The sequence below is a fragment of the Gopherus evgoodei genome, chromosome 1 (genome assembly GCF_007399415.2).
Source record: "Gopherus evgoodei ecotype Sinaloan lineage chromosome 1, rGopEvg1_v1.p, whole genome shotgun sequence".
Taxonomy (NCBI): domain Eukaryota; kingdom Metazoa; phylum Chordata; order Testudines; family Testudinidae; genus Gopherus; species Gopherus evgoodei.
The window spans coordinates 23,339,942-23,365,735 of NC_044322.1; the positions used below are offsets into that span (position 1 = coordinate 23,339,942).

A 25,794-nucleotide genomic window follows, 5' to 3' on the forward strand; every position below is an offset into this window, starting at 1 on the left:
TTGCTACAGAGAAAAGGGCTAGTGAACATAAATGCCTGGCACTCTGTCTCCTAGCAACTGATGGCCTGGGCCCCTCCTCTGAAAAGGTGCCAACTAAGACCTTGGCTACACTGGCACTTTACAACACTGCAACTTTCGCGCTCAGGGGTGTGAAAAAACACACCCCTGAGCGCTGCAAGATACAGCACTGTAAAGCCTCAGTGTAATCAGTGCCGCAGCGCTGGGAGCGCAGCTCCGAGCGCTGCAAGCTACACCCGTAGAGGATGTGGTTTATGTGGTTTATGTGCAGGGCTGGGAGAGCTCTCTCCCAGCGCTGGCGCTCCGACCACACTCACACTTTAGCGCTTTGAAATTTCACGTGTAGCCATATCCTAAGTGTTGGAGCCAAAGAGATCAGGTGACCTCCTGGCCCGGGAAAGGAACTGAGCAGAGAAGGAGGGGTGGTTAGTCTGGAGCTGGCTGGTGACAAGGAGTGAAGTGCAGATGTGAGGGTCTGGCTCACTGCCCCCCCAGAACGGACCCGGCGGAAGGGTCTGGTTCACTGTATCTACAAGCTCTGTTTTAGACCCTGTTCCTGTCATCGAATAAACCTCTGTTTTACTGGCAAAAAAACCAAAAATACTTGGCTCTGGGAAGCCAGTGGCCTCGAACAGAGTTCCTATTGGGTGTCCGTGTCCCACTGCTAAAGCCTCGAACAGAGTTACTGGGCAGCAACTCTAGACAGGCACAGAAGGAAACCCAGCCCTAGGCAGCTGGGTCTAGCCCCTCCCCCTCAACCTAGGCAGCACCTCCCTCTGGTCTCCACTTCCCCGCCCGGACCCGCAATTCCGAACTTCCGAGGTCCCTCCGGAAAGAGCCGAAGCCCGCAGCGGCCCGGAGCTGTGGCCACGCCCCTATGTGGTATGTCCCGGGCCGCTGCCCGTAGTGATGGTGCGCATGCTCGGTGGGGCCTGTCAGTCTCGTCTCGGGCGGGGGCTGCGTAGTCTCCCCTGCGGCCAGCGGCGCCCCAGCCGCCGGGAAGATGTCGGGGGCGCCGGCGGTGCGGATCAGCATCGAGTCGGCGAGCGAGAAGCAGGTGCAGGAGGTGGGGCTGGACGGCAGCGAGACCTACCTGCAGCCGCTCTCCATGTCCCAGAACCTGGCGCGCCTGGCGCAGCGCATCGACTTCAGCCAGGGCTCCGGCTCCGAGGAGGACGAGCCGCCGCCTGGGGCGCAGGCCCGCGACTGGGCCGCGCCCGGGGACGCCGAGGACGAGGAGGGTGAGAGAGAGAACGGGGTGCGGGGGCAGCAGGACTCCCCCGGCTGGGCGCCCCCACCAGGCGTTCCCCGCCGCCCTCCTGGATCCCCAGGGACAGCCGTCCACCCTGGGCAGCGTACTAGTCCAGCCCGCCCGCCCCGGTGCGTTATGTGGTCTGTGGCCAGCCCCTAATGGGCCTGCCGTGTGGGCCCTGATCCGAGCGCTGCGCTGCACGGGTTGACGGCGCTGGGGTCCTGGCAGACCCACCTGTGTGGCATAGCGGGTAGGATCCGTACAACGAAGTGGTTCATGAAATGCTGCTCCGGGACTAAACTAGCCTGCAGCAGAGTCCAGAGCTGTCATGGTACATGCCCTGCCTGAACCTGGGTATCCTGACCACTAGTGACCAAGCTGTAAGAGGGTGGTGGGTTCTACACTGAATGTAGCATGAGATACCTTCCTCCCTCAGCTGAGCAAACTATCATGGTAACTCTTTCCTGGGAGAGACATACTGGTCAAAACGTGAGTTTGGGTGTCCTGTCATTGCATGGCTTATATTAGCTTATATTAACGTAACCTAGTCTGTGCATTTGAGGCTGAGAGCAGTTCAGATCTTCAATCAGCTCTCACTTACATGATTTGACCAGTGTACCAGAGACTCCAAACTAAAAAGCATGTGCTGCTTCATTTTGAGCTGAAAAGCTATGGCTCTCTAGCTGGGGCTATAAAATTCTTATTCTCTCTGGGTTAGGAAAAGAGGAGGATATTTAACATAACCTACATAAATAAAAAATATATTTTAAAATGCAGATTTTTCAGATTATTTGCAGACTATTTATGCTCTGCCTTCAGTTTAAGGACCAGTCTGGTAAAGATACTGTATTTGCTACTGGAATATAAACCTTTGTTTTGTTTTTGTGCTTTAGGGCTCGTAAAGTTTCAACCATCCCTTTGGCCTTGGGATTCAGTGAGAAACAATTTAAGAGGTGCCTTGACTGAGATGTGTGTTCTCTATGATGTTCTCAGCATTGTCAAGGATAAAAAATTCATGACTCTGGATCCAGTTGTGCAGGATCCGCTTCCCCCAAAGCAGGTACAAACCATCTTATTGCTTAATACCATCTTGATAACTTAATACTGAAGATCCCATACAACCGGGACTTCTTACATAACCATAAAACAGATATAGCCTAGTGCAAGCCTCCCCATGCTGTTCTACCACAGTGCCTCATCTTTCAACTGGAGGGACCACTTCTGGGGGAGAGAGGGTAGCTCAGTCTCAATGATGTATCTGCTGAGGCTGCCAACAAGTGTGCCAGTTATAGTAGTGTGATACCTGCATATGAAACTAAGGGCTTGTCTATACTTACATTTTATAGTGCTCTACCTTCCTGGCTCAGGGTGGTGAAAAAAAATCACACACACCCCCGAGTGCAGCAAGTTAGAGTGCTGTAAAGCACCAGTGTGGACAGACTCCGAGTGCTGAGAGCAGCGCTCAGAGCTATTCCCCTTGTGAAGGTGGATTACCGCATGTGAACACACTCACACTTCAAAGCACTCCCACAGCAGTGCTTTGAAATTTCTAGTATAGCTGTAGCCTAATTTCAAAATAAGTTACTAAATAGCATAGCAGGATAACTTTTAGTCACTACCAGTTTCCAAGTATCAGAGGGGTAGCCGTGTTAGTCTGGATCTGTAAAAGCGGCAGAGAGTCCTGTGGCATCTTGTAGACTAACAGACGTTTTCGAGCATGAGCTTTCGTGGGTGAATACCCATTTCGTCGGATGCAGTTACCAGTTTCCAGTAATTAGAACTGTGAGGATTTGTTTAAAAATGAAAAATATTTACAACAGTTCAAAATTGAAATTTATTTTCACGTTTCCAGAATCCTCAGACTTTACAGTTAATTTCAAAGAAGAAGTCATTAGCTGGAGCAGCCCAAATCCTGTTGAAAGGAGCAGAAAGGTTATCGAAATCAGTTGCAGAAAACCAGGAAAATAAGCGACAACGAGATTTCAACTCTGAGCTCTTGAGATTGAGACAGCACTGGAAGCTGAGGAAAGTTGGAGACAAAATCCTTGGGGACCTGAGCTACAGAAGTGCAGGTATGGCAGGTCACCTGTTATCAAGAATGAATCTTAAATCTTTTATTTCACTAAACAATTTTTGATAATTAATTGTAAACAGCAAAGTTGGAAAGGAATGATTGAAGTGGTAATATACTATAACTAAGAGTTCTGTGAAGGAACTAATTAAAAGGAGAAGTTACACTGAATACCAGGAGAAACATCCTAATATTGAGATCTCAAAGATGGTGACAAAGCTGCATCATTTTTGGTACATTAGAAGTACAGTAATTCCTCACTTAAAGTCGTTCTGGTTAAGTTGTTTTGTTGTTACATTGCTGATCAGTTAGGGAATATGCTCGTTTAAAGTTGCGCAGTGCAACGTTGTTAGGCAGCTACCTGCTTTGTCCACTGCTTGCAGAAGAGCAGCCCTTTGCAGCTAGCTGGTGGGGGTTGGAACCAGGGTGAACCGGCAGCTCTCCTTTCAGCTCCCTGCTCCCTAAGTTCCCTGTGTAGCAGCCACCCAGTAGGCTATCAGTTGCTGGTAGTTCAGCTGTTCATCCCCCCTCACTGCCATGTGCTGCTCCTCTCCTCTTCTGTGGAGCTGCTCCCGGGGGGAGCGGGGACAACAGGGCTCAGGATGGAAGGAGCTTGCAGGCAGCAGCTGCTGTCTCGACTTCCTGATCTAAAAGGTACTTAGAGTAGGCCAGCGTTCTTAAAGGGGCAATGCGCATCTATCTCTCTCTCTCACACACAGGGTGTTTGTGTCTGTCTGCCATGTTGTCTCCTCTCCCTCCATTTGCGGGGCCTTGTAGAATATGAGGCTACATAACAACAATGTGTTAACCCTTGAGGACTCAGCTGAGTTCTAGTTCATCATTTAGCCGTAAGGCATTCCCTGGGAAATATCCCACCCTCTTCCACTCTCTGACTCCACCACCTCAACCAAGCTTCACAATCATCATTGCTGTGTACAGTATTAAATTGTTTAAAACTTGTGTGTGTGTGTGTGTGTGTGTGTGTGTGTGTGTGTGTGTAATATATATAAAAAAATTTAGTCTTTGGTGAAAAAAATGTCCCCTCTTTAAATTAATTCTTATGGCGAAATTGGATTCGCTTAATGTCGTTTTGCTTAAAGTTGCATTTTTCAGGAACATAACTACAACGTTAATGAGAAGTTACTGTAGACTGTTTGGCGCACTAGAAAAGGTACTTTTAAGGAACAATCTTGCATTGGAGTGGGTTAGATGAATAGTAGTTTTTCTTCATCTCTGATTTCTATTATCTAGATTTGTTCTGTAAAAATTATGTAAAAGATATTTGGTCATTTTTATTTTTTTCTGAATTGATATACAATCCTCATATTCCAAAGTACAGACTTTACAATACTAAAATGTAGTTTATGAAATATTAAATGAGATTTTATAAATGTTATTGAATAGAATATACAAGGTACTATAACCTGGGAAAGGGTTATAGTAAGAATCACAAAAGGTGGTTGGTTGTATGGTTGATCATACAAGGTTAATAATGTCCTAATGTCTTGATTCAGCAAGTAATTAAACAAGTGATGAACTCCACACACGCATAGTCCCTTTTGAAATCAATAAGTATACATGTGCTTAAAGGTAAGGCCTTTTGTAAGTGTTCACGGAGAACCATGACAAAAGGAAAGAACCACTTTAATGTACAGATTTTTAGATGGTACAATAATCTATGTTTAAAAAAAGAAATCCAAAGAGTTTTAAGCATTATGTGAACATAATACGATCATTTTGAGCTGGGAGTAAAATATTCAGATACAGTATCCCTTACTAGTAAAACCACAGGTACCACGACTTTTAAACCCAACAACTCCCCTCTCATTCTCTTACCTCTCCCAATGCCCAGAAAAAAAGAGAGGAAACCATATAGCCCAGATCATATTGTTCTACTGTATTTCTTTGTGTTAACATGTAGAGCCTCTTCGATTGACAATTATGGGGTAAAGATAAGACATCTTACTGAATTGACCTTTTTTCCCCCAAGAAACAATGTTAGTCAAATGTAAGCAATATCTCTCATGATGCAGAGATGAGAAGACTTCTAATCCATAAAAACATTGTCTCATGAAAGTTTTTAGGTGTTTTCCTGATATTTTCTTACCCTTTTTAGGATCCCTCTTCCCTCACCATGGGACATTTGAAGTGATAAAGAACACAGATATTGATCTGGATAAGAAGATACCAGAGGATTACTGTCCTTTGGATGTTCAGATTCCAAGTGATTTAGAGGGATCAGCCTATATAAAGGTTTGCCAAAAACATGCATTTTATAGTTTCTGTATTATTCATGTAGTTGTAATACAGAACACCAGACAATTAACATTCTTTTTCATTTTCTTGTGTAGGTTTCTATTCAGAAGCAAGCTCCAGACATAGGTGACCTTGGCACAGTTAACCTGTTTAAAAGACCTCTGCCGAAATCGAAACCAGGTACATTCTTTAAGCTCCAGTCTTAAGGACTGAGTTTGCAGTTGACACTAAATTGGTGAATCTCTCATTCTGGAGAAACATTTCAGTAGTATCTGAAAATAAGAACGAAAGGGGAAATAATTTTCTCATTCTTGGTTTAACTGAAATCTTCACCTAAACGCAAAATGAGACTTTGCAAACGTGACACCTTCAAAATGTACATGTGGATATGATGCTGTTGAAGGCGATAAAATTCCTTCAATGACTCTAATGCATGTGCTTGGCTTTTGTTTAGGAGGAGAGTCAACCATCTAACTTGAGGTTAATTGAAAATATGGGTTCCATTTAAATCTTTTTCTCAAATTATTTTACTTATATATATTTTAAATATTCTAAGTATACAGTAGGATGAACTAAGATAATCATGCTTTTGACGGGGACGAGCAGTATGGAGAAAGAAGCACATCAAGTGTCTTCTGTAGTTCATGGAGCTGAATAGCTAAATTTTGCCTGAAAATGTAACTCAGTTTATTTAATATTCTGTTTCAAGCCAAAATTTAGATTGAGATATGTGATGTCAGCCCAGACCATTTAAAAAACTGTTTCAGAATCTGTTAAGAGCAAGTTCTTAAGCTTTATTTATATAAAACAGGACAGCCCATATTTTACAAATTAATTGGGGATTGAGGAGCTCGTAAATTGAACATCTCAAAATTACAGTAGGTGCAGTGCATTGATTTCTTCTTGTCCTTTAACCTGTTGCAAAGCAATTTCCAGTGCACTAAAGGTTTGGAATGTGAAGGCATATTGACCTGTTCTTCATCAACATCACTTTTGTTACGTGATTTTACACACACACACACACACACACACACACACACACACACACACACACACACACACACACACACACACGAAAAATTATCTTTATAACTGGTCATTCGTAAGATTAATGTTCATAAAATTGAGGTTCTACTGTAAATTTAGTGTTTAGAAGATATTTATAAATTGAGAACACAAAATCTATCCCATCAATCTCTTGTATTGCTATTAATTAAACGCAAGAAAAAACACAGTAGGATTAAAGAGAACAACATGAAATAGTTGATGAAAGGAGCATATTACGCCAGCTCTTTAAGTATGCATTAGCTGCCTGTGCAATTAAAAGTATTTGTAGATAATATTAAGTCCTGAATGGTCTGGGACCTGGCTACTTATGCCAGTGCATGGGGAGAGGCAGTCTCTTGACAGCTGAGGTCAGCTTGGATATTCTTGCATATTTCTGAGAACTAAATGTTTCAGGGCAGGGCATTTTCAGTGGGGAGTGCTCAGTGCTGGAACTAACTTTCCCATTTGCCTGACAGACCAGTGGTTTATGTGAATTGACGATATGCTCTCATTTGGAATACCATAGTCAGTTCTGGCCACTTCATTTCAAAAAAGCTTTAGAATGATTAGAAGAGATTTAAAGGTGAGCAATAAAAAGTACGAGAGGCAGGGAGAGCGTGAAAACATTGGTAGTTAAGTCTAGTGAGGAGACAGTTATAAGGGCAATAGAAGTATAAAGCAGGTGAATTGGATGCTCCTATTTACCTTTTCTCATAATACAAGCCCAAGAGGACATCCAGTCTGAATGAAAGATGATACATTAAAAACTCATAAGAGGAAATGTTTTTTCTAACACTTACAGAATCTGTGGAATTTCTTGCCATAAGATATCAGTGAATCTAAAAGCTTAGCAGAATTAAAAAAAAAAAATTAGATGTTTTTGTGAACGGCCGCCACAATTTCAAACTGACATGAGATTTCATGCTTCAGAAGCCAGTCACTAAGTTTTGGGCTTAGAAAGAAACTTGATGCTGGCCACTCATGACAGAACACTGTACTGGATAGACCACTGGTCTGATCTTGTACGGTAATCTTTGTGTTCAGGGCATAAGGCCCGTCTATTTATTCAGGCCAATGTTTTTTAAATAGGAGCCTAAATTTTGGCTTCTAAATCCATACTATAGCACCTGCCTGATTTTAAAAAATGTTGTGTGTGTTTATGTGCATTAGTTAATTTTGCAAGTCTAAACATGCTGTTTTGAAAGAGCTTACTCGGTTTGCAATCTCTTTTAGGCACTGATTATCATCTTAACTGTTTGTACAGTGCCCATCAAAGTGTACTATATGCCCATCGTTAAAATTCACTAGAATTTTGTTTTGTGTTCACTGACGTAATTGAGATGATATTATAACAAGGGTCAGCTCAAGTGGGAACAGCAGGCTAGATTTTTCCAGTCACATTGATCACCTGGTGTTTTAGTCATTCTCTAACAGCTGACATCTGAATTAGTGAAATGGGTTGCTTCTTGTTTCTTTGAAAAATTGGATGGCTTGTGTTTTTCAGGTGCTCCACATTGGCAGACAAAACTGGAGGCTGCGCAAAATGTTCTCTTATGTAAAGAAATATTTGCTCAGCTGTCTCGAGAAGCTGTTCAAATTAAATCACAAATTCCTCACATTGTTGTGAAGAACCAGATCATCTCTCAACCTTTTCCAGGTAGGAAACCTTGCGAGACTCTTGTCATGGAACATGGAATGCACAGAATTGTCTGTTTTAATCCAGACTTAAACTTCATACAATTCAAAGTTTAGGCAAGGTCAATTGACCTCCTTGTTTCTGTACTTAGACCAAATTAAGAATTGAATTAAAAGTAAGACTTCCCTGGAAACCACATTATGCATAGGATCTTTTCTGACTAAAGAGTTGTTCTTTTTAAAATGACTCTCATGGTGCACTTGTATTATTTCAGTAGTACTGGTAGCAACAACAAAAGTTGTGATAGTCCAGTGCACCACCTGGTGGGGATTGGAATTTGAGGCTTTATCGGTCCTCTCCAGAAGCAGGTTTATGGGAGACTACAAGACTTCTGATTGACTTGTGTTAATGGTACCTGAATAGAGCTAAGTCTAATACCCTTTAATCAGGCTGGTCCAACAATATGGGGTCTCTGAAAGCATCCTCTGTGCTCAGAGTTGCCTTGGGAATGCCCCACCCCTGCTAAGGGTGGTTGTGACTCCCATCTTTTGAAGATTTTTTTGGATTGCTTCAAAAATATAATGGTTGGTGAACTGGGTGATATGAGAATTATTTTTTCCCCAATATGCTGCAGGGTCTCGCTCTTAGGAGACGTTCCTTTTCTTCACTTGATAAGGAATTATAAATGAAAAAAACCTATTAAGTCACTAGTTAATCCCTGGGCACTTTATTAATTATATATTGTTTTCTTTTCTGGTTTGCACAGTGTGTCATGATTATTTGTTTGAATTTCTTGGAAACAGCATTGATTGCAGAGCTAAAGATTCTGAAATGGGATAAGGGAAAGGGAAGAATAAATTATTCTGTCTTGTTTCTACTTAGCATGAAAAAGTTGACAGTGGTTTTGCTTTTCATTTGCTTTATACAGGTTTGCAGTTGTCTATTTCTTTGTGTCACTCTTCTAATGATAAGAAATCCCAAAAAGCTGCTTCTGAAAAACAAAGTCCGGAGGATCACCTCTATGTTCTGGAACACAATTTGCATCAGCTGATCAGAGAGGTAATGCATTTTTAGTTGGACACTGAAGTTCTCTTTTTTCCCATTCATAGTCTCTGAGCACATCATATTACTATAATACTGCCAGAGGCCAGTCATTTTCTATCCACCTGTATAAGGCAGCCTCTGTTGCATGTCTGAGAAATGCCATCATTGTGTAGATATGCAGAGCTGGTACCAGGAGTTCCACTTGGACCTTCATGGGGTATTGTTTCCTGGATGTAGCCTCTAAGATGGATGCTTATTTCAGGAGAATGGTCCATGCAGGCAGTGCTTAAAGTAGAAAGAACAGTTATTTACCATAACTCTGGTTCTTTTGAGATCTTTCTCCCCATTCCTCTTTTTCATCTTCTGGAGTCTTACTATAAATTCTTGGTTTATTAGAAGGAGCTGCATTGTTGAGGCTGTGCCCCCTTATATCTCTTTGGGGGCAAGGGACACACAAGGACATGCACAACCTTAAAAAAGAATAGAACTTTCTACTCTAGAAAGTTCTGAGATCATATGCCCAGGATGTGTGCATCATCAGCACCATGGTTCCAGTGAATACTGAAGCAAAATAGGTGTTACACACCTCAGCCTTCTTGATGTCCTCAGTTATTTGGCTCTTTTTCCCCTTGGGGTAGAAAACCTACACTTTTCTTCATCTCTTTCTCTTGCTCCTACTGCATTTAAAGAACCTCTTTTGCCTTTTATGTCCCATTTTGTACCTTAGCCTGATTTTGTCCCTGCATGTTTGTGCTCTTCTTTTGTGTTCCTCCTTAGCAATTTGTCCATGTTTTCTCTTCGTTGTAAGATTCCATTTTGATTTTTCTAGTAATTTAAGAGCTCTTGATGGAGCCATATTGGCCTCTTACTATTCTTGATATCTTTCCTTCACATCGGAATAGTTTTCAGTTGTGCCTTTAATGTTGTCTCTTTGAGAAACTGCCAGCTCTCCTGAACTTCTTTTATCCCTTAGTTTCTTCCCATTTTCATTCCTATGGGTTCTCTGAGTTTGTCTATTTTTTTCAATGTCCATTGTCCTTATTCTGCTGCTCTTACTCTTTGCTTTCCTTAGACTTATGAAATGGATCATCTCATGATCACTTTCACCCAAATTGACTTCCACCTTCAGATTTGCAACCAACTCCTCCGTATTGGTCTGAATCAAATCTAACATGGCTATCCTCCAGTTGCTTCCTGTACTTTCTGAAACAAAAAGTTGTACCCAGGACTCTCCAAGAACTTATGGGAAATTTTGTGTGTTATCATACTACTATTGTAACAGACATTTGGGCACTTATTCCCGCCCATTACTATTAGATCTTGTGTGCTGGTTATTTCTGTTGTTTGTTCTAGAAATGCCTCATCCACTTCCTCTTCCTGATGTTGTTAGTCCATAGCAGACTTTTATCATGATTAAGGCTGTTTTAGTCCTGGGTATTTTTAGTAAAAGTCACGGACAGCTCACTGGCAGTAAACCAAAATTCACAGCCCGTGACCTGTCCATGACTTCTAATATATCCCCTAACTAAAACTTGGGCCGCGGGTAGTGCGGGGCAGAGAGAGGTGGCCTGGGACCTCTGCAGGTGCTGAGGAGATGAGGGGTGGCAGTGCCTGGCCCGGGACCCCCGCTGGTGCTGGGAGGGGAAGATTGGCAGGGCTGGCAGGCTCCCTACCCAGGTCTGCGCAGCTCCCCAGAAGCAGCTGACATGTCCCTGCAGCTCCTAGGGAGAGGGACGGCCAGTGGGGCTCTGCACACTGCCCCCACCACTAGTGCTGGTGCCGCAGCTTCCATTGGCCAGGAAGCATAGCCAATGGGAGCTGTGGGGGTGGTGCCTGCAGGCAGGGGCAGCACGCCGGGCCTCCTGGCCCCTCCACCTAGGAGCTGCAGGGACATGCTGGCCACTTCCAGGGAAAAAGACGGTTACTCACCTTTGTAACTGTTGTTCTTCGAGATGTGTTGCTCATATCCATTCCAGTTAGGTGTGCGCGCCGTGCGTGCACGTTCGTCGGAAACTTTTTACCCTAGCAATTCCAGTGGACCGGTAGGTCACCCCCTAGAGTGGCGCTGCCATGGCGCCTGATATATACCCCTGCCAGCCCACCCGCTCCTCAGTTCCTTCTTGCCGGCTACTCCGACAGTGGGGAAGGAGGGCGGGTGTGGAATGGATATGAGCAACACATCTCGAAGAACAACAGTTACAAAGGTGAGTAACCGTCTTTTCTTCTTCGAGTGATTGCTCATATCCATTCCAGTTAGGTGAATCCCAAGCCATACCTAGGCGGTGGGGTCGGAGTGAGAAGTCGCGGCATGGAGCACTGCAGATCCGAAGGCCGCGTCCTCTCTGGACTGCTGGACCAGAGCGTAGTGGGCAGCAAAGGTGTGGACCGATGACCAGGTCGCTGCCCGACAGATCTCCTGGATGGGCACGCGGGCGAGGAAAGCCAACGACGACGCCTGCGCCCTGGTAGAGTGTGCAGTCACACGGTCCGTAGGAATGTGAGCCAAGTCATAGCAGGTCCTGATACAGGACGTTACCCACGAGGATAACCTCTGCGAGGAAATGGGAAGCCCCTTAACGCGGTCCACTACTGCCACGAAAAGCTGGGGGGATTTGCGGAAGGGTTTGGTCCTCTCCACATAAAACGCGAGAGCCCGACGGACATCAAACGAGTGGAGTTGTTGCTCCCTGCGTGAGGAATGAGGCTTCGGGAAAAAAACCAGGAGGAAGATTTCCTGGTTGACGTGAAAGGCTGAGACCACCTTGGGGAGAAAGGCAGGGTGCGGTCTCAGCTGCACCTTATCTTTATGGAAGACCATATACGGGGGATCTACTGTGAGCGCCCGGAGTTCCGACACCCGTCTAGCTGAGGTAATGGCTACTAGAAAGGCAGTCTTCCAAGAAAGATAGAGCAGGGAGCAAGTCGCTAACGGCTCAAAGGGAGGCCCCATGAGCCTAGTCAGAACCAGGTTAAGATCCCAGGTAGGGGCAGGGGGTCGGACGTTGGGGTATAGACGTTCCAGCCCCTTAAGGAACCTAGTCACCGTCGGGTGAGAGAAAACGGAGCGGCCATCCCCACCCGGGTGAAAGGTGGAGATAGCCGCCAGGTGAACCCAAAGGGACGATATCGCCAGGCCCTGTTGCTTGAGGGACCAAATATAGTCCAATATATTGGCGACCGAAACTTCCATAGGGAGGAACCCCCTCTCCGTGCACCAACAGGAGAAACGCTTCCACTTGGCCGAGTACGTCGCTCTAGTGGAAGGCTTCCTGCTGCCCAAGAGTACCTCACGTACCGGGGTAGAGCAGCGTAACTCGGATCCGGTCAGCCACGCAGGAGCCACGCTGCTAGGTGCAGCGACTGGAGGTCCGGGTGACAGAGAATACCGTGGTCCTGGGTGATCAGGTCTGGGTGAAGGGGCAGGGGGACTGGGTTGGCTATGGCCAGGTCCAGCAACATGGGGTACCAATGCTGCCTGGGCCACACTGGGGCTACCATAATGACATGGGCCCTGTCCCTGTGTACCTTCAGAAGGACCTTGTGGACTAGTGGGAACGGAGGGAACGCGTAGAACAAGTGGGTCATCTACGGAATAAGGAAGGCGTCCGCTATAGACCCGGGTTCCCAGCCCTGAAAGGAGCAGAACGCCTGGCATTTCCTGTTCCCCCGGAGGCGAAGAGGTCCACACGGGGACAACCCCATCTCTGGAAGATCGAGAGGGCGACGTCCGGGCGGAGGGACCACTCGTGCGCGAGGAAGGATCTGCTCAGGCGGTCTGCCAGCGTGTTCCGTACTCCGGGGAGGAAGGAAGCCGTGAGGTGAAGGGAGTGGGCTATATAAAAGTCCCAGAGTCGCATCGCCTCATGACATCGGGGAGAGGATCTGGTGCCGCCCTACTTGTTGATATAGTACATGGTCGTCGTGTTGTCGGTGAATACCGCGACACAACGACCTCGAAGCTGGTGACAGAACGTTTGACAAGCAAGGTGGACCGCTCTCAACTCCCGCATGTTGATGTGTAGATCCACCTCCTGTGGGGACCACAGGCCCTGTGTTCTCAGAGTTCCCAGGTGGGCCCCCCAGCCGAGATCTGAGGCATCTGTTAGGGACACCGAGGGCTGGGGTAGGTGAAATGGGAGCCCCGCACACACGACGGACTGGTCTAGCCACCAGCCGAGGGAATCCAACACCCCCTGGGGGATTGTGACAAGCATGTCTAGCGACTGTCTGGTCGGCCGGTATTGTGCGATGAGCCAAGATTGGAGGGACCTCATGCAGAGCCGTGCATATCCTGTCACAAACGTGCAGGCCGCCATGTGGCCTAACAGGGTTAGGCATGTCCTTATAGAGGTCAGGGGAGCCGCCAGCAAGCGCTGAACGATGGTCGACAGCGACTGGAACCTAGGCAACGGTAGAAGGGCCCTGGCCAAGGTGGAGCCCAGGACGGCCCCAATGAACTCTACCCTCTGCGAGGGGAGCAGAGTGGACTTGTCCACGTTGATCATGAGGCCCAAGGTAGTAAACAGGCCAGTGATCCTGCGGACGTGGCTGCGGACCTGCAGCTCTGAGGTGCCCCGAATCAGCCAATCGTGGAGGTAAGGGAACACGTGAATGCGACTGCGTCGAAGATGTGCGACAACGACAGCCATACATTTGGTGAATACCCTCGGGGCCGTAGAGAGGCCAAATGGGAGTACCGCGAATTGGTAGTAATGGCGGTCGACCACGAACCGAAGGAAACGTCTGTGGTGTGGCCATATGGTGATATGAAAATAAGCGTCCAGCATGTCGAGGGCGGCATACCAGTCTCCAGGATCCAGAGATGGGATAATGGTCCCCAGGGATACCATGCAGAACTTCAACTTCACCAGATATATGTTGAGTTCCCGCAGGTCGAGGATGGGTCTGAGGCCTCCCTTGGCCTTGGAGATCAGAAAGTAGTGGGAATAAAACCCCTTGCCCTTCTCGTTCTCCGGAACCGCCTCTATGGCTCCTTTGTCGAGGAGCGTCTGCACCTCCTGGCGGAGGAATTGCTCGTGAGAGGGGTCCCTGAAGAGGGACGAGGGTGGGGGGCGGGAGGGAGGAAGAGACATAAACTGCAGACGGTATCCCGTCTGCACCGTGCATAAGACCTAGCGGTCCGATGTTATTTGGGTCCACGCCTGGAGGAAAAACGAAAGGCGGTTGGAAAACGGGGAGGGAAGGATCCGTGGGGGAAAGTGGTACTACGTCCTCGGGCGCACCTTCAAAACGAAGGTTTGGGTCCAGGTGGGGCTTTAGAGGAGCTTTGGTTCTGCCCCCCTTGATTGCCCGACTGTCTGCGCCTTCCATTTCTGCCGCGGCGCCTATTGAGGTCCTGCCGCTGGCGGAACTGTGGGTACGGCCGGCGTTGCTGCTGCTGTTGCGGCCGGAAGGGTCTGCGTTGTGTCCCGGGTGTGTGCATCCCAAGGGAGCGTATAATGACCCGATTGTCCTTTAGACTTTTTAGTCTGGGGTCTGTCTTCTCTGCGAACAGGCCCTGGCCTTCGAACAGGAGGTCCTGGATGGTGTATTGGAGCTCCGGTGGAAGGCCAGAAACCTGAAGCCAGGAGATGCGGCGCATTGTCACCCCCGAGGTGAGGGTACGAGCAGCCGAGTCTGCAGCGTCCAAGGAGGCCTGCAACGAGATTCTTGCAACCTTCTTGCCCTCGTCAAGAATTGCCGCAAATTCTTGACGCGCCTCCTGTGGCAACAGCTCTTTAAACTTATCCGCTGCCACCCAAGAGTTAAAGGCATAGCGGCTAAGAAGGGCTTGCTGGTTGGACACCCTGAGCTGAAGGGCCCCCGCCGAATAGACCTTGCGGCCGAGGAGGTCCATACGCCTGGCCTCCTTGGATTTGGGAGCTGGGGCTTCTTGTCCATGATGCTCCCTCTCGTTCACCGACTGCACCACGAGGGAGCACGGTGTCGGGTGAACATGGAGGTACTCATAGCCCTTGGAGGGGGCCATGTACTTCCGCTCGACGCCCCGTGCAGTACGGGGGATGGAGGCCGGCGATTGCCAGATCGTATTGGCGTTGGCCTGGATCGTCCAAATAAAGGGCAGGGCGACCCTGGTGGGAGCATCAGAGGAGAGGATGCTGACGACGGGATCCTCGATCTCGGAGACCTCCTCAGCTTGCAGGCTCGAGTTCTGCGCTACGCGCCTGAGGAGGTCCTGATGTGCCTTGAGATCTAGTGGAGGAGGGCTAGAGGAAGAGGTGCCTGTCACAGCCTCATCGGGAGAAGACGATGAGGGGACCCCTGGCAAGAGAGTGTCCAGCGGGGGGTCTGTCTGAGCCCTTGCCTCTGACTCCAGAGGGAGCTCAGGGTCTTGCTGTTTTGACCCGTCCTCTCCGTCCGGGGGGGGGGGGGGGGGGCGAGACAGCGATGCCTCCGGCGCCCTGTGCTCCGTCATCGCAGGCCTAGGAGGAAACTGTTGGGGGCCCTGGGCTTGGTGATACGCCCAGGGTGTCCAGAAGCCCCACTGCTGCTGTCCCTAGTCCTGTTGAGGAGGGTCTTGAAAAAGGGCTGCTTGCCTGTCTGTGCCCAGTGCATAAACACTGTCCGCCTGCAACGACACAGACGGCTGTCTGGAAGGCCATGGAGGGGCCGACCGCGGCTGGTAAGAATCTCCTCGTCCTGGCGCCGAAGATGTTCTCGGTGCCGGGGACCGATACCGGGAGTCATACCGGTGCCGGGATCGAGACCAGGGTCTGTCTTGGACTCGGTGCCGGGATCAGCACCGGTACCGGCCGCTGACTCGGTGCCGGGACCGGGACCTGCCGCCGACGCGGTGCCGGGAGGTCGACCGGGACCTGCCACCAGCTCGGTGCCGGGAGGTTGACCGGGGAGCTGATCGACGGCGGGAACGGCTCCTAGAGTCCTGGTGCCGGTATCGATGACTAGAGCCAGACCGGGACTGCCTGGAGGACGACCGGTGCCGCGAGTATGACCAGTACCGCCGAGGAGAGCGGTGCCGGGACTGCGAGCGGCGCCGTGATCTGGAGCGACCACGGTGACGAGACCTCGACAGCGAGCGTGAGTCCCGAGACGGCGCTCTCATTGTCGGTTTGCCTCTGGACACAACCTGCACCGGAGGTACCGGGGGTGGAGGCTAAGTTGGCTCAGTCAGGGCAATTAGGTCCCGTGCCGAGGCGAAGGTCTCCGGCGTCGATGGGACCAATAGCTCAACCCCACATCTTATGGGGGAGCTAGATGGGACCGGACTCGACGGACCCTCCGGGCCCGGAGTCAACGGGATCCCTGTCGGTGGTGCCGCGGCAGAGGCAGGTGCCGGGCGCTCCACTCGAGTCTGCCTGGATGGAGTTGCAGACTTTGAGGGCCTTGCTTCGGGACCCGGTGCCGGGGAGTCTTTCCGGTACCCGGTGCCGGTGTAGAGGTGACGGTCTGTGAAGCTGCCGGGTCGAGTGCCGCTTCCATAAGGAGAGTCCTCAGTCTCTGGTCTCTCTCCTTCTTTGTTCTAGGCTTAAAAGCCTTACAAATGCGGCACTTGTCCGAGATGTGCGATTCCCCCTGGCACTTTAGGCACGCGTCGTGGGGATCGCTGGTCGGCGTCAGCTTCTTACAGGCCGCGCATTGGTTGAAGCCCGGCGAACCAGGCATGGGCCGGGTGCCGGGAAGGGCTACGGCCCAAACCGGCTAACAAATATTTACACTATTATTTACAACTATTTACTATATTACTACTTAACTAACTACAGTTAACTACTAACTACAACTATAAACAGTACAACGACGGAGAGCTAGGGACGTGGAAGACAGCAAAGCCGTGCTCCACAGTTCCAACGACCGACACGGCGGTAAGAAGGAACTGAGGAGCGGGTGGGCCGGCAGGGGTATATATCAGGCGCCATGGCGGCACCACTCTAGGGGGCGACCTGCTGGCCCACTGGAGTTGCTAGGGTAAAAAGTTTCCGACGAATGTGCACGCGCGGCACGCACACCTAACTGGAATGGATATGAGCAATCACTCGAAGAAGAACCCCCCCCTTGAGGTAAGCGCCATCCCGCACCCCAGCCCTGAGCCTCTCCCCCATCCAAACTACTGCTGCTGGGCAGTGAGGGGGGGCCCACAGGCCATGGTGGCCCGAGACTGCCCCAGCAGCGGCTGGCTACAGCTGCTGCAAAGTTGCAGAGGTCACGGAATGTCATGGAATCTGTGACTTCTGTGACAGATGTGCACCCTTAATCATGATGTCACTCTCCTGTATTTCTCCCCTTTTGTCTTTATCCAGAGATTTCAGCTGGTCTCCCTTTCACTTCCTTCTGGACCTCAGAACTAGTGTATATATTCTTGATGCATAATGCAGCACCGCCTCCCTTTTAGTTTTCCCTTCCCGGTTGTGCGAAAGATCCACATAAACAGGGAAGCAGACTATACAGGGAAATATGAAATTGACTGTACATAAAGTGCAGTCAAATGCACAAAGTAAAACTGGAAAAATGAAGCATACTTTTTAGTTTTCATTACTGTGATTATAGGTATTAAAATAGCATGCAGCACTTTTTTCAGGAGTGTGACTTTTTTAAATTGTCCTTATAAAACATGTGGTGGTGTATTATAATTGATTAGCTGTATGTGTTAGAGCACGCACTTGAGTTTTGTTATTTTCTCCTTCAGTCATCCCCCCCAACAGCTCTTGTTTGTTGCAGTTCCACAAGCAAACTTTGAGTTCTACAATGATGCCACATCCAGCTAGTGCACCATTTGGCCATAAGAGAATGAGAATGGCAGGACCTCAGGCTTTTGATAAAAATGACATCAGCTCCTTACAACCAAATGAAGGGCTTCTGGAAAAGATCATTAAACAGGCAAAACACATCTTTCTGAGACGCAGGTATGCACACAAGCTATTCTTGGTAAAGCCGTAGTAAAACTAACGCTGTTTTCCACATGGGCTGTGAATTAATTATTGAAAATGTTCCCAGAACTTATTACTCTTATGCCAGAATGCTTTCCTAAGAGTTTTATTGTCGCCTAATATTTAAGATTAAAAATCCTATCTCCAAGTATGTGAGTATAGTGACACTCATGGAATGCAAACACAGAAAGTTCAATACTACTTGTAAGATATCCCTCTACGGGATACTTATAATATAAAATAGTTGTGTCTGCTTTAACAAAAGCACTACCTCAGTCCTTTTCAGCACTTTCTTCTGTACACTGTGTAAAAACACATAGCTGATCTCTATGCTGAATAACATATGTTTAAGACTATCTTTGGAGGTGCATGTAAAGTATAAAGTTTAAGCAGATACACTTCCTTTGCAATTCAGGCACCAAAACTGTTTTGGTCTCCTTGTGTGTGCCCAAACTGCTCACCTTATAATGCAAATAAATGTAGCTTTAGGTGTCATAAAACTTAGTTTGTAAAATAAACTTATTTCACAAGTGTACTTTACAGTACCAGCTAGATCAAACGGATGTCTACTCACTACCCTGTCTTTATTTGGAGAAAAGATGGTGGCACACACTATCTAGCTATCTAGACCATGATTTTATTATCCCTATCCACTTTAGACATGGACCTCGTAATAGAACTAGGGCTATCAAGCAATTTAAAAAATTAAAAGATTACCAGGGTATGGTTTTTCTGTTTTTTGGGTTTTTTTGTTTGTTTTTTTTTAGAACTGCTCGAACCATTGACAGCCTAGCTAGTCGTATTGAGGATCCACAGATTCAGGCCCATTGGTCAAATATAAATGATGTTTATGAATCCAGTGTCAAAGTTCTAATAACTTCCCAAGGGTATGAGCAAATATGCAAGTAAGTATGAAAACTAGAATATCTCTACTTAGATAGAGTTGTCTCTTTTAGCTGTGGTGATTGAGTACATATAACATTGTGTTGCTTCTATGAGATCCAATCCAACTTCAGGCAAACCAACGTGAGCCCAGTATTTGTGTATTTGCTTTATATGTTCAGGAATGGAATATGAATGTGGTTGCAGAGAGTGAGAGAAAATTTAACTTTTCATAGACTGAGATAAGCTTGACTTAAAAGTAACACTCTGTCAAAACAGCTTTCAGAAGAGAAACCCTAAAGTTAAAAAGTTGTCTGCCTTCTGTAGCAAAAATGTTACATTAATGTGGAAATTTAGTACATAGATATTACCTTTTTCTTCAAATGACTGTGACCGTATTCCTTTAGGCAGTGGTCTCGAACCTTTTTCGTCTGGCAGGCGCCAGTTGACGAGCCACAGAGGACTGTGGCAATGGACAAGCATCCGCCAAAATGCCACCGACAAGTGGCAACGTCAACAGGTGTTGCCACTGACAGGCAGCAGCATCCAGAGGCATCTCCGCTGAAAATTGGTGGCATTTCAGTGACAACTCCTCTGGATGACGCTGCTTATCGGCAGCATTTCGGCAGATGCTCATCCACTGGCCAGTACGCGGGCACACTTAGACGCCCCGGCAGGCACCATGATGCCCACGGGCACTGTGTTGGGGACCTCTGCTTTAGGGGAAGAGTCAAATGTTGGGCCAAGTTACTAAAAGTGTCTTTAAAATGCTTTCCTCTACTTCCACACTAGTGGGCTGGAGAAACTGCTAGATCTCTGAACCAACAGATGCAACCTTGTTAAAATCTGTGGGCTTGTCTATATGGAAACTGGAACTAAAATAATCACTTGTAATTCATGCCTTTAATTATTTCAGTGCAATTCTGTGTCTGAACATTCAGTTCTGTAATACAGGTGTCTATACATAGACTTGCACCAAAATAGACATTCATATTTCAGAATTAAATGTCCACACACAGACTTGCACTTAAATAATTAAAGGCATGAATTACAACTGGTTTAGTTACTTTGTTTCCAGTTGCCGTGCTGGTAAGTCCTCAGTTCTGTGCTATATTGGGTGACACTGAATTTATTGAGAGCACAGAAGAGTCCCATGTGGCTTGTCTGGGTCTTCACCCTCTGCTGTCTCTGTTCTTTTAAGTTGACAGGAAATTGCAGTTGATGAGTTTCTGTGTTCTTGGAGCACTTTAGCGAATAGGAATCTTACTAGCTAGAGTGGGACTGATATTGACAAGAATAGAGCTCGCTGGGAGAGAGGGAGGATGCATGTTATGTCACCTACATCTCTGATGATAAACCACATCCACTGTTCTCAGTTAACCAAAATATTTTTAGAATTTACCAAGCAACCTTGAAAGGTTTGTTAGGGCTCCCTTGCCCGCCCTTGTTTCTTGTCACACAGACAGAAAGCAGAAGGCCGGAGTCCGAAGTGCAGGCAATGCTATGTTTATTGTGGATACCAAACAAGCATAATCCCTGCTCTTTGCACTAGGAGAGCTTTTCTTTTTTCCCCACCACCACCTTCTTAACAGGCTTAATTATACCTGTCATACTCACCCCTGGTACCACCCCTTACAGTTTATGGTTATGTTCCATTTTGGAGAGTCTTGAGTCTCTGGGCTTCGGTACCACCTCTTTTGTACCCCATAGGAGGGGTGGGGAGTAAGGACGTGTATTGGCCAAGGCTACCTTTTCTTTGTTTTTTAGTGTTTCTTATACTGCCCCTCCCAACTGGGAGTCGAGGCAGTCATATATTAAACACCCACCATACAACACATTCGCTCTGTTTCTTATCTTTTCTCATTATACAAAAAACCCCATCTGGTTGTAGGCAGAAGCAACACACAGTGTCTTTGTTTCTTATTCACATAGGTTAGTAAGGATATAAGAATATCAAAAGTCAAACAGGCAAACAAAACCCCAAATTCTATTTCCGACTAATAAACAGGCCTCAGTACTATATTATCATCTCTAACAAGGTTCATGCTTTGTTATTCATTCAGATAGAAACTGTTTTCCGTGTCTGTCCTAATCAAGACTATGGGAGTATCAAGCTGGTAGTTTCCTATTGGTTGTTCTTTACCATGTGTAAGATGCTTTTAAAAGTGACTTTTTAAATAGGGACTTTTATTAATGTACTTCTGAACTGCCAACTTCTAGATTTTTCAATAAATATACCGATTGTATCTCTTTGTTTAAAAGGTCCATTCAGCTACAGCTGAACATTGGAGTTGAACAGATCAGGGTAGTACACAGAGATGGAAGAGTTATTACCTTGTCCCATCAAGAGCAAGAATTACAGGATTTCCTTCTATCTCAGGTAAACTCCTGTTCAATTCCTGGGATTTTTTTACTTACATGTGTTTGTCTTGTGTCTGCAATTGGGATGAACAGTAATAGGTAGCATGAGTGTATTTGAAACAAAAGTATTATTTATTGTCAGAAAGAAACTATGTAGAAATTCCACATGTGCAGACAAGAATGCCAATAATTTTTCAGGTAGTGATGATTGACCACATTCTTCATAAAGAAATGTTTGTGTATCGACTGTGGGAACTGTATCACATTTTAGCCAGGTGGATGTGAATTCAGAAATACTAACAAAGAAGTTCATTTGAAATACATTTAAATGCATTGTTTGTGCTATTCACCATGTGAGCCTTCAGAACACAGTGCTGATCTAAGAAGCATGCTGCTTTTCTTAATCATAAGATTCTACTTAATTGTTGGGAGCCATGTCAGACACTAAGGTATTTTTATGTAAAACAAACTTGTTCTAGCCAAACCTCATCAGGAGTAGAGTTCTTAATAGCTAACATGCCCTTAATTAACATCACTTTCAACATTGTGTCAGGGTTTCTAATTGTGCATGTGACATTACTAAATCAGCTGACATTTGAATGAACTGCGGTTTCTTAACTGTTTACAACGAGTCTTGTTGTTTTTGTTTAAATGTGACACTGTCCAATACACATTGTGTAGTAAAGATGCAGGTATTGCATTAATTTATAGATCATTTGCCTTTTTACAGTTTATAATGTGGAACTCTCAGTCAAAGAAAACAATTTGGAACAGATTCTGTTGAGGGAGGTATCATTTTCCTCTAATAAAGTGGTTTTCAAACTGGTTCACAGAGACCTGGCTGGTTACATGGCATTGGCTACTCCCTTTCCAACAAATAAATAATATTAAAAGCAAGCTAAAATGCTTTTTCTTATAAACAATTGCTGTATTTTCACTAAAATGTTACACAGGTGTAAAGTGTGTTTGATAACCCCAACTCTTCTCTTCCCAAATTTGCCATGTAGGAATGATTCATTACCACTTTTCTGCATAATATCCTGAAAATGCTTTACAAAAAGGGTTAGGTCTCTCTCAATTGGATGTGTGAGTAGAGGAAGGACACTTCTGAAACCTTACCCATATACAAGATTTTTGAGTAGCTTTAGAGACTTGTGTTAGTTTAAAAAACAGAACTTGTAAGAGAACCTCACAAAAACTATAAGTTTTAAAGAGTGTTAGATCTATTGAACTGCATAGCTTGTGTATACTGAATACCTCTATCTTCTCCATCCCCAAATGAGCTAGTAACAGGCATATATAAAGGCAAATTTCTACTTGCTATTATATGTATTGAAGTATTTCTGTAAAATTACCAATTTTTCTGAAATGGGTTGGTGCATTTGAGGTGGAAATCACTTTTTTTAAAAGGACTAAGGCCAGGAAAAAAAGAATAGGAACCAAGTACAACAAAAACAGCAAGAGACAAAGATAAAAAGAACCTAAACCTCCATCTTCTTTCAGATGTCCCAACATCAAGTACATGCAGTTCAGCAGCTGGCTAAAGTTATGGGATGGCACGTGTTAAGTTTCAGTAATCATGTGGGTCTGGGACCAGTAGAGAGTATCGGCAATGCATCAGCAATAACTGTGGCATCGCCAAGTGGAGACTATGCTATTTCAGGTAGAATTTTGTATGATTATAATAGAAATGTATGAGAACTATAGACTTTCTAACAGTTTGATTATAGAATCAATCCTGAGAGTTTATGGCATCATTATATAACAAAGTAATTTATAAACAAACTTTTTATTTTATGAGTAGAATTGACATCTATGCAAAGTACTGGTTCAATCAAGTCTGCTACTCATTGCTGTTTAGTATGTGGGGTAATTGGCTTAAAGCTTAAAAATACTGTTTTCAGATTTGTTCTGTACTAAATGCAGGAGAAATAGATAGTTGCATGTTTAAGATACGTTTCATTATGTTTCCATTACACGTAGTATAAGTCCGCTAGAATTGATCATTCCTGGTCTTGTGCTCCGATCGTTAGTCCTTATGCTTCCATATGCACTGTAATGCTTCACTGAAAAGCTTTGCCCCCTCACTGAATCAGTTTGCCTATACTATGTTAGAGAGGCTAGACTCCCACGGTACTTTAAAAAGGAATTGCAAAGATCTCTCTGATAGTAGATGTAACAAAAATGTTGGGAGACTTCATAATTGTCTCTTTGAAAGATTACATCAGATGAGTACACTGGAAAAGAATTCATCTATAAAATCTTCTTGAGAAGGCACACAAATACATTCCTAAGATTCAGACTTTGGATAAAGCTCAGTGGGAATTGGTGGAAAAATGTTAGTATTCCTGTTCTCATTGAACTCTCCTGAACACAGTTGTTGACTATTGATTTGCTCTGACCAGGAAAATGTAGTGCAAAAGAGCAATGAAAACGTGCAGGGAAAATGGGAAACCTTGAGAGTAAGTCAGAAGAAGACTTCATTAGGCATAATAGTGTTTTAATTAGTTTTTTTATTTAGTTACAATATGGAAATGTACTTAAAGGGAAAATATACTGCTAGTGTACTACGTATAGAGCTATTTAATATGATGAATTAAAAAACTGTAAAGGCTTTATGCTTATGTATTTTCTATTCATTGCAGTACGTAATGGTCCTGAAAGTGGAAGCAAAGTTATGGTTCAGTTTCCACGGTGTCAGTGCAAAGACCTCCCCAAAAGTGATGTGCTACAAGACAGTAAATGGAACCATCTTCGTGGGCCATTCAGGGAAGTTCAGTGGAATAAAATGGAAGGGCGTAACTTTGTATATAAATTGGAGCTCCTCATGGCTGCCCTAACTCCATGCTAATTGCCTGACATCTTACTAAGGAGGACACTGGATTGCCGCTCATTTGTAGTGGTATCAACAATCACAACAAGGGGAAACCTCCCCTGGGAGACAATACATGAAAATAGAAAACAATGCAGAAGTGTTCAGTTTTGCAGTTCTTTATAGATATGTATCTATTGTGATTATGTCAGAACTGTTACTTGCTATGTGAAATAAATGTGATTTTTTTAAAATGTTCCTTTCAATTAAAAATACCATTAAAATATTACCTTATTTTTCTAGCTTGGAGTGTTCATGTGATACCAGGGTGCAGTTCTGAAGGTTGCTGTTTATTGCGGATGCCTAAAATTGTCTTTGCATTTTGACTACCGAAAGTTACTGAGAGAACAGCTGACTAATTTGCATGATCAGATTTCTAAAGATACTTGCGCTAATAAACTACAAACATAATACAGCTTTCTGGTAATATTTTAGAGTGGTTCAGATCCAATTGGCTATCCCAGTTTTTCTTTATAAAATGAAGCTCAATAGCCTGTTCGTTCCTGTATGGAAAAACCTCTGTTCGTTGTGACTTTGCAGGTTTCCTCAGAAGACTGCCTATAAGCTCTTCTGAGAGGTGGTGATTTTTGGTCTTGGGAGAGAATATGTTATGCTGCCACTGCGCATTTGGGGGAGCAGTCCTAATATTCATCACATGTTCAGGGGCTTGCTCGTCTGACTGCTAGTAGATTTTTTTGGATGGAAATAGACAATGAAGGGGACAGCAGAGCCCATAATGAATTTTAAAGCCTCATCCGATTCATAATTCATGTTATTCTTATGGAGTGAGTCTCTGATGTATGCCCTTAAATTGGAGTGTCTCTGTGGGATCCTACTTTGGTGTGATCTCTGGACATTCTTTCCCCTATTGTTTTAAGAGAAAAGAAATTTGTTCACTTGAAAGGTATAGGCAAGTATATGTGGGAATGTATCTGGGAACACTCCTTAATGCCTGTTTGTTGACAAATTTTCTACCACTATTAATCATGGATTGAGGTCGTTGACCTTGAATGGACCTACCTGAGTGTGATTCAGATCTTGGCTTTCTCCAGAAGTGTTTTTGTGTAGCACCGAAAAGAGGGCAAAAAGTAGGGTCTTTCGTGTTTGCATCCGAAGGCAGCTGCAAGTCCTCTCTCCTAACTGAATTTGTATGGATTCTGTGTGTGCAAATCCCAGATTAGGTTGAAGATGGGAACTGTTATGATGAACATCTCTTGTAGTAAGCGTGCTTGAAAGCTAACACTGTTCTTGTCTACTTTGGCATTGCAGTTAACTTGGGTGACATCAGTGTTCACACACTAACTTTTTGGGGTGATTCGGGTACCACTGAAACCAAACAGGAAAGAATGGGGGACCATTTCTGGTTGAGATTGACACCTCCCATTAGTTAATCTTTAGGTTATGGTGCAAAGCTTCTCTTTCCTGCCTGAAGTTGAATTCCTAGTGGTTTGT

The 25,794-nt window shown here is 45.5% G+C and overlaps 1 protein-coding gene across 2 annotated transcripts; it reads left to right on the forward strand.

Annotated features, from left to right (window-relative positions):
• Window positions 1-926: 926 nt before the first annotated feature.
• Window positions 927-24,584, forward strand: MED17 (mediator complex subunit 17). Of its 2 annotated transcripts, XM_030559581.1 has the most exons (12): window positions 929-1,259; window positions 2,164-2,330; window positions 3,123-3,342; window positions 5,458-5,594; window positions 5,693-5,777; window positions 8,149-8,301; window positions 9,209-9,339; window positions 18,019-18,203; window positions 18,995-19,132; window positions 21,372-21,489; window positions 22,974-23,133; window positions 24,116-24,584. In XM_030559581.1, exons 1-12 carry the CDS (start codon window positions 1,022-1,024, stop codon window positions 24,319-24,321), a joined length of 1,938 nt encoding a protein of 645 aa, XP_030415441.1. In that variant the 5' UTR covers window positions 929-1,021; the 3' UTR covers window positions 24,322-24,584. The 2 variants fall into 2 exon arrangements, with proteins under 2 accessions (XP_030415450.1, XP_030415441.1); XM_030559590.1 differs by lacking the exon at window positions 22,974-23,133 and having other exon boundaries at window positions 927-1,259.
• The last annotated feature ends 1,210 nt before the right edge of the window (window positions 24,585-25,794 follow it).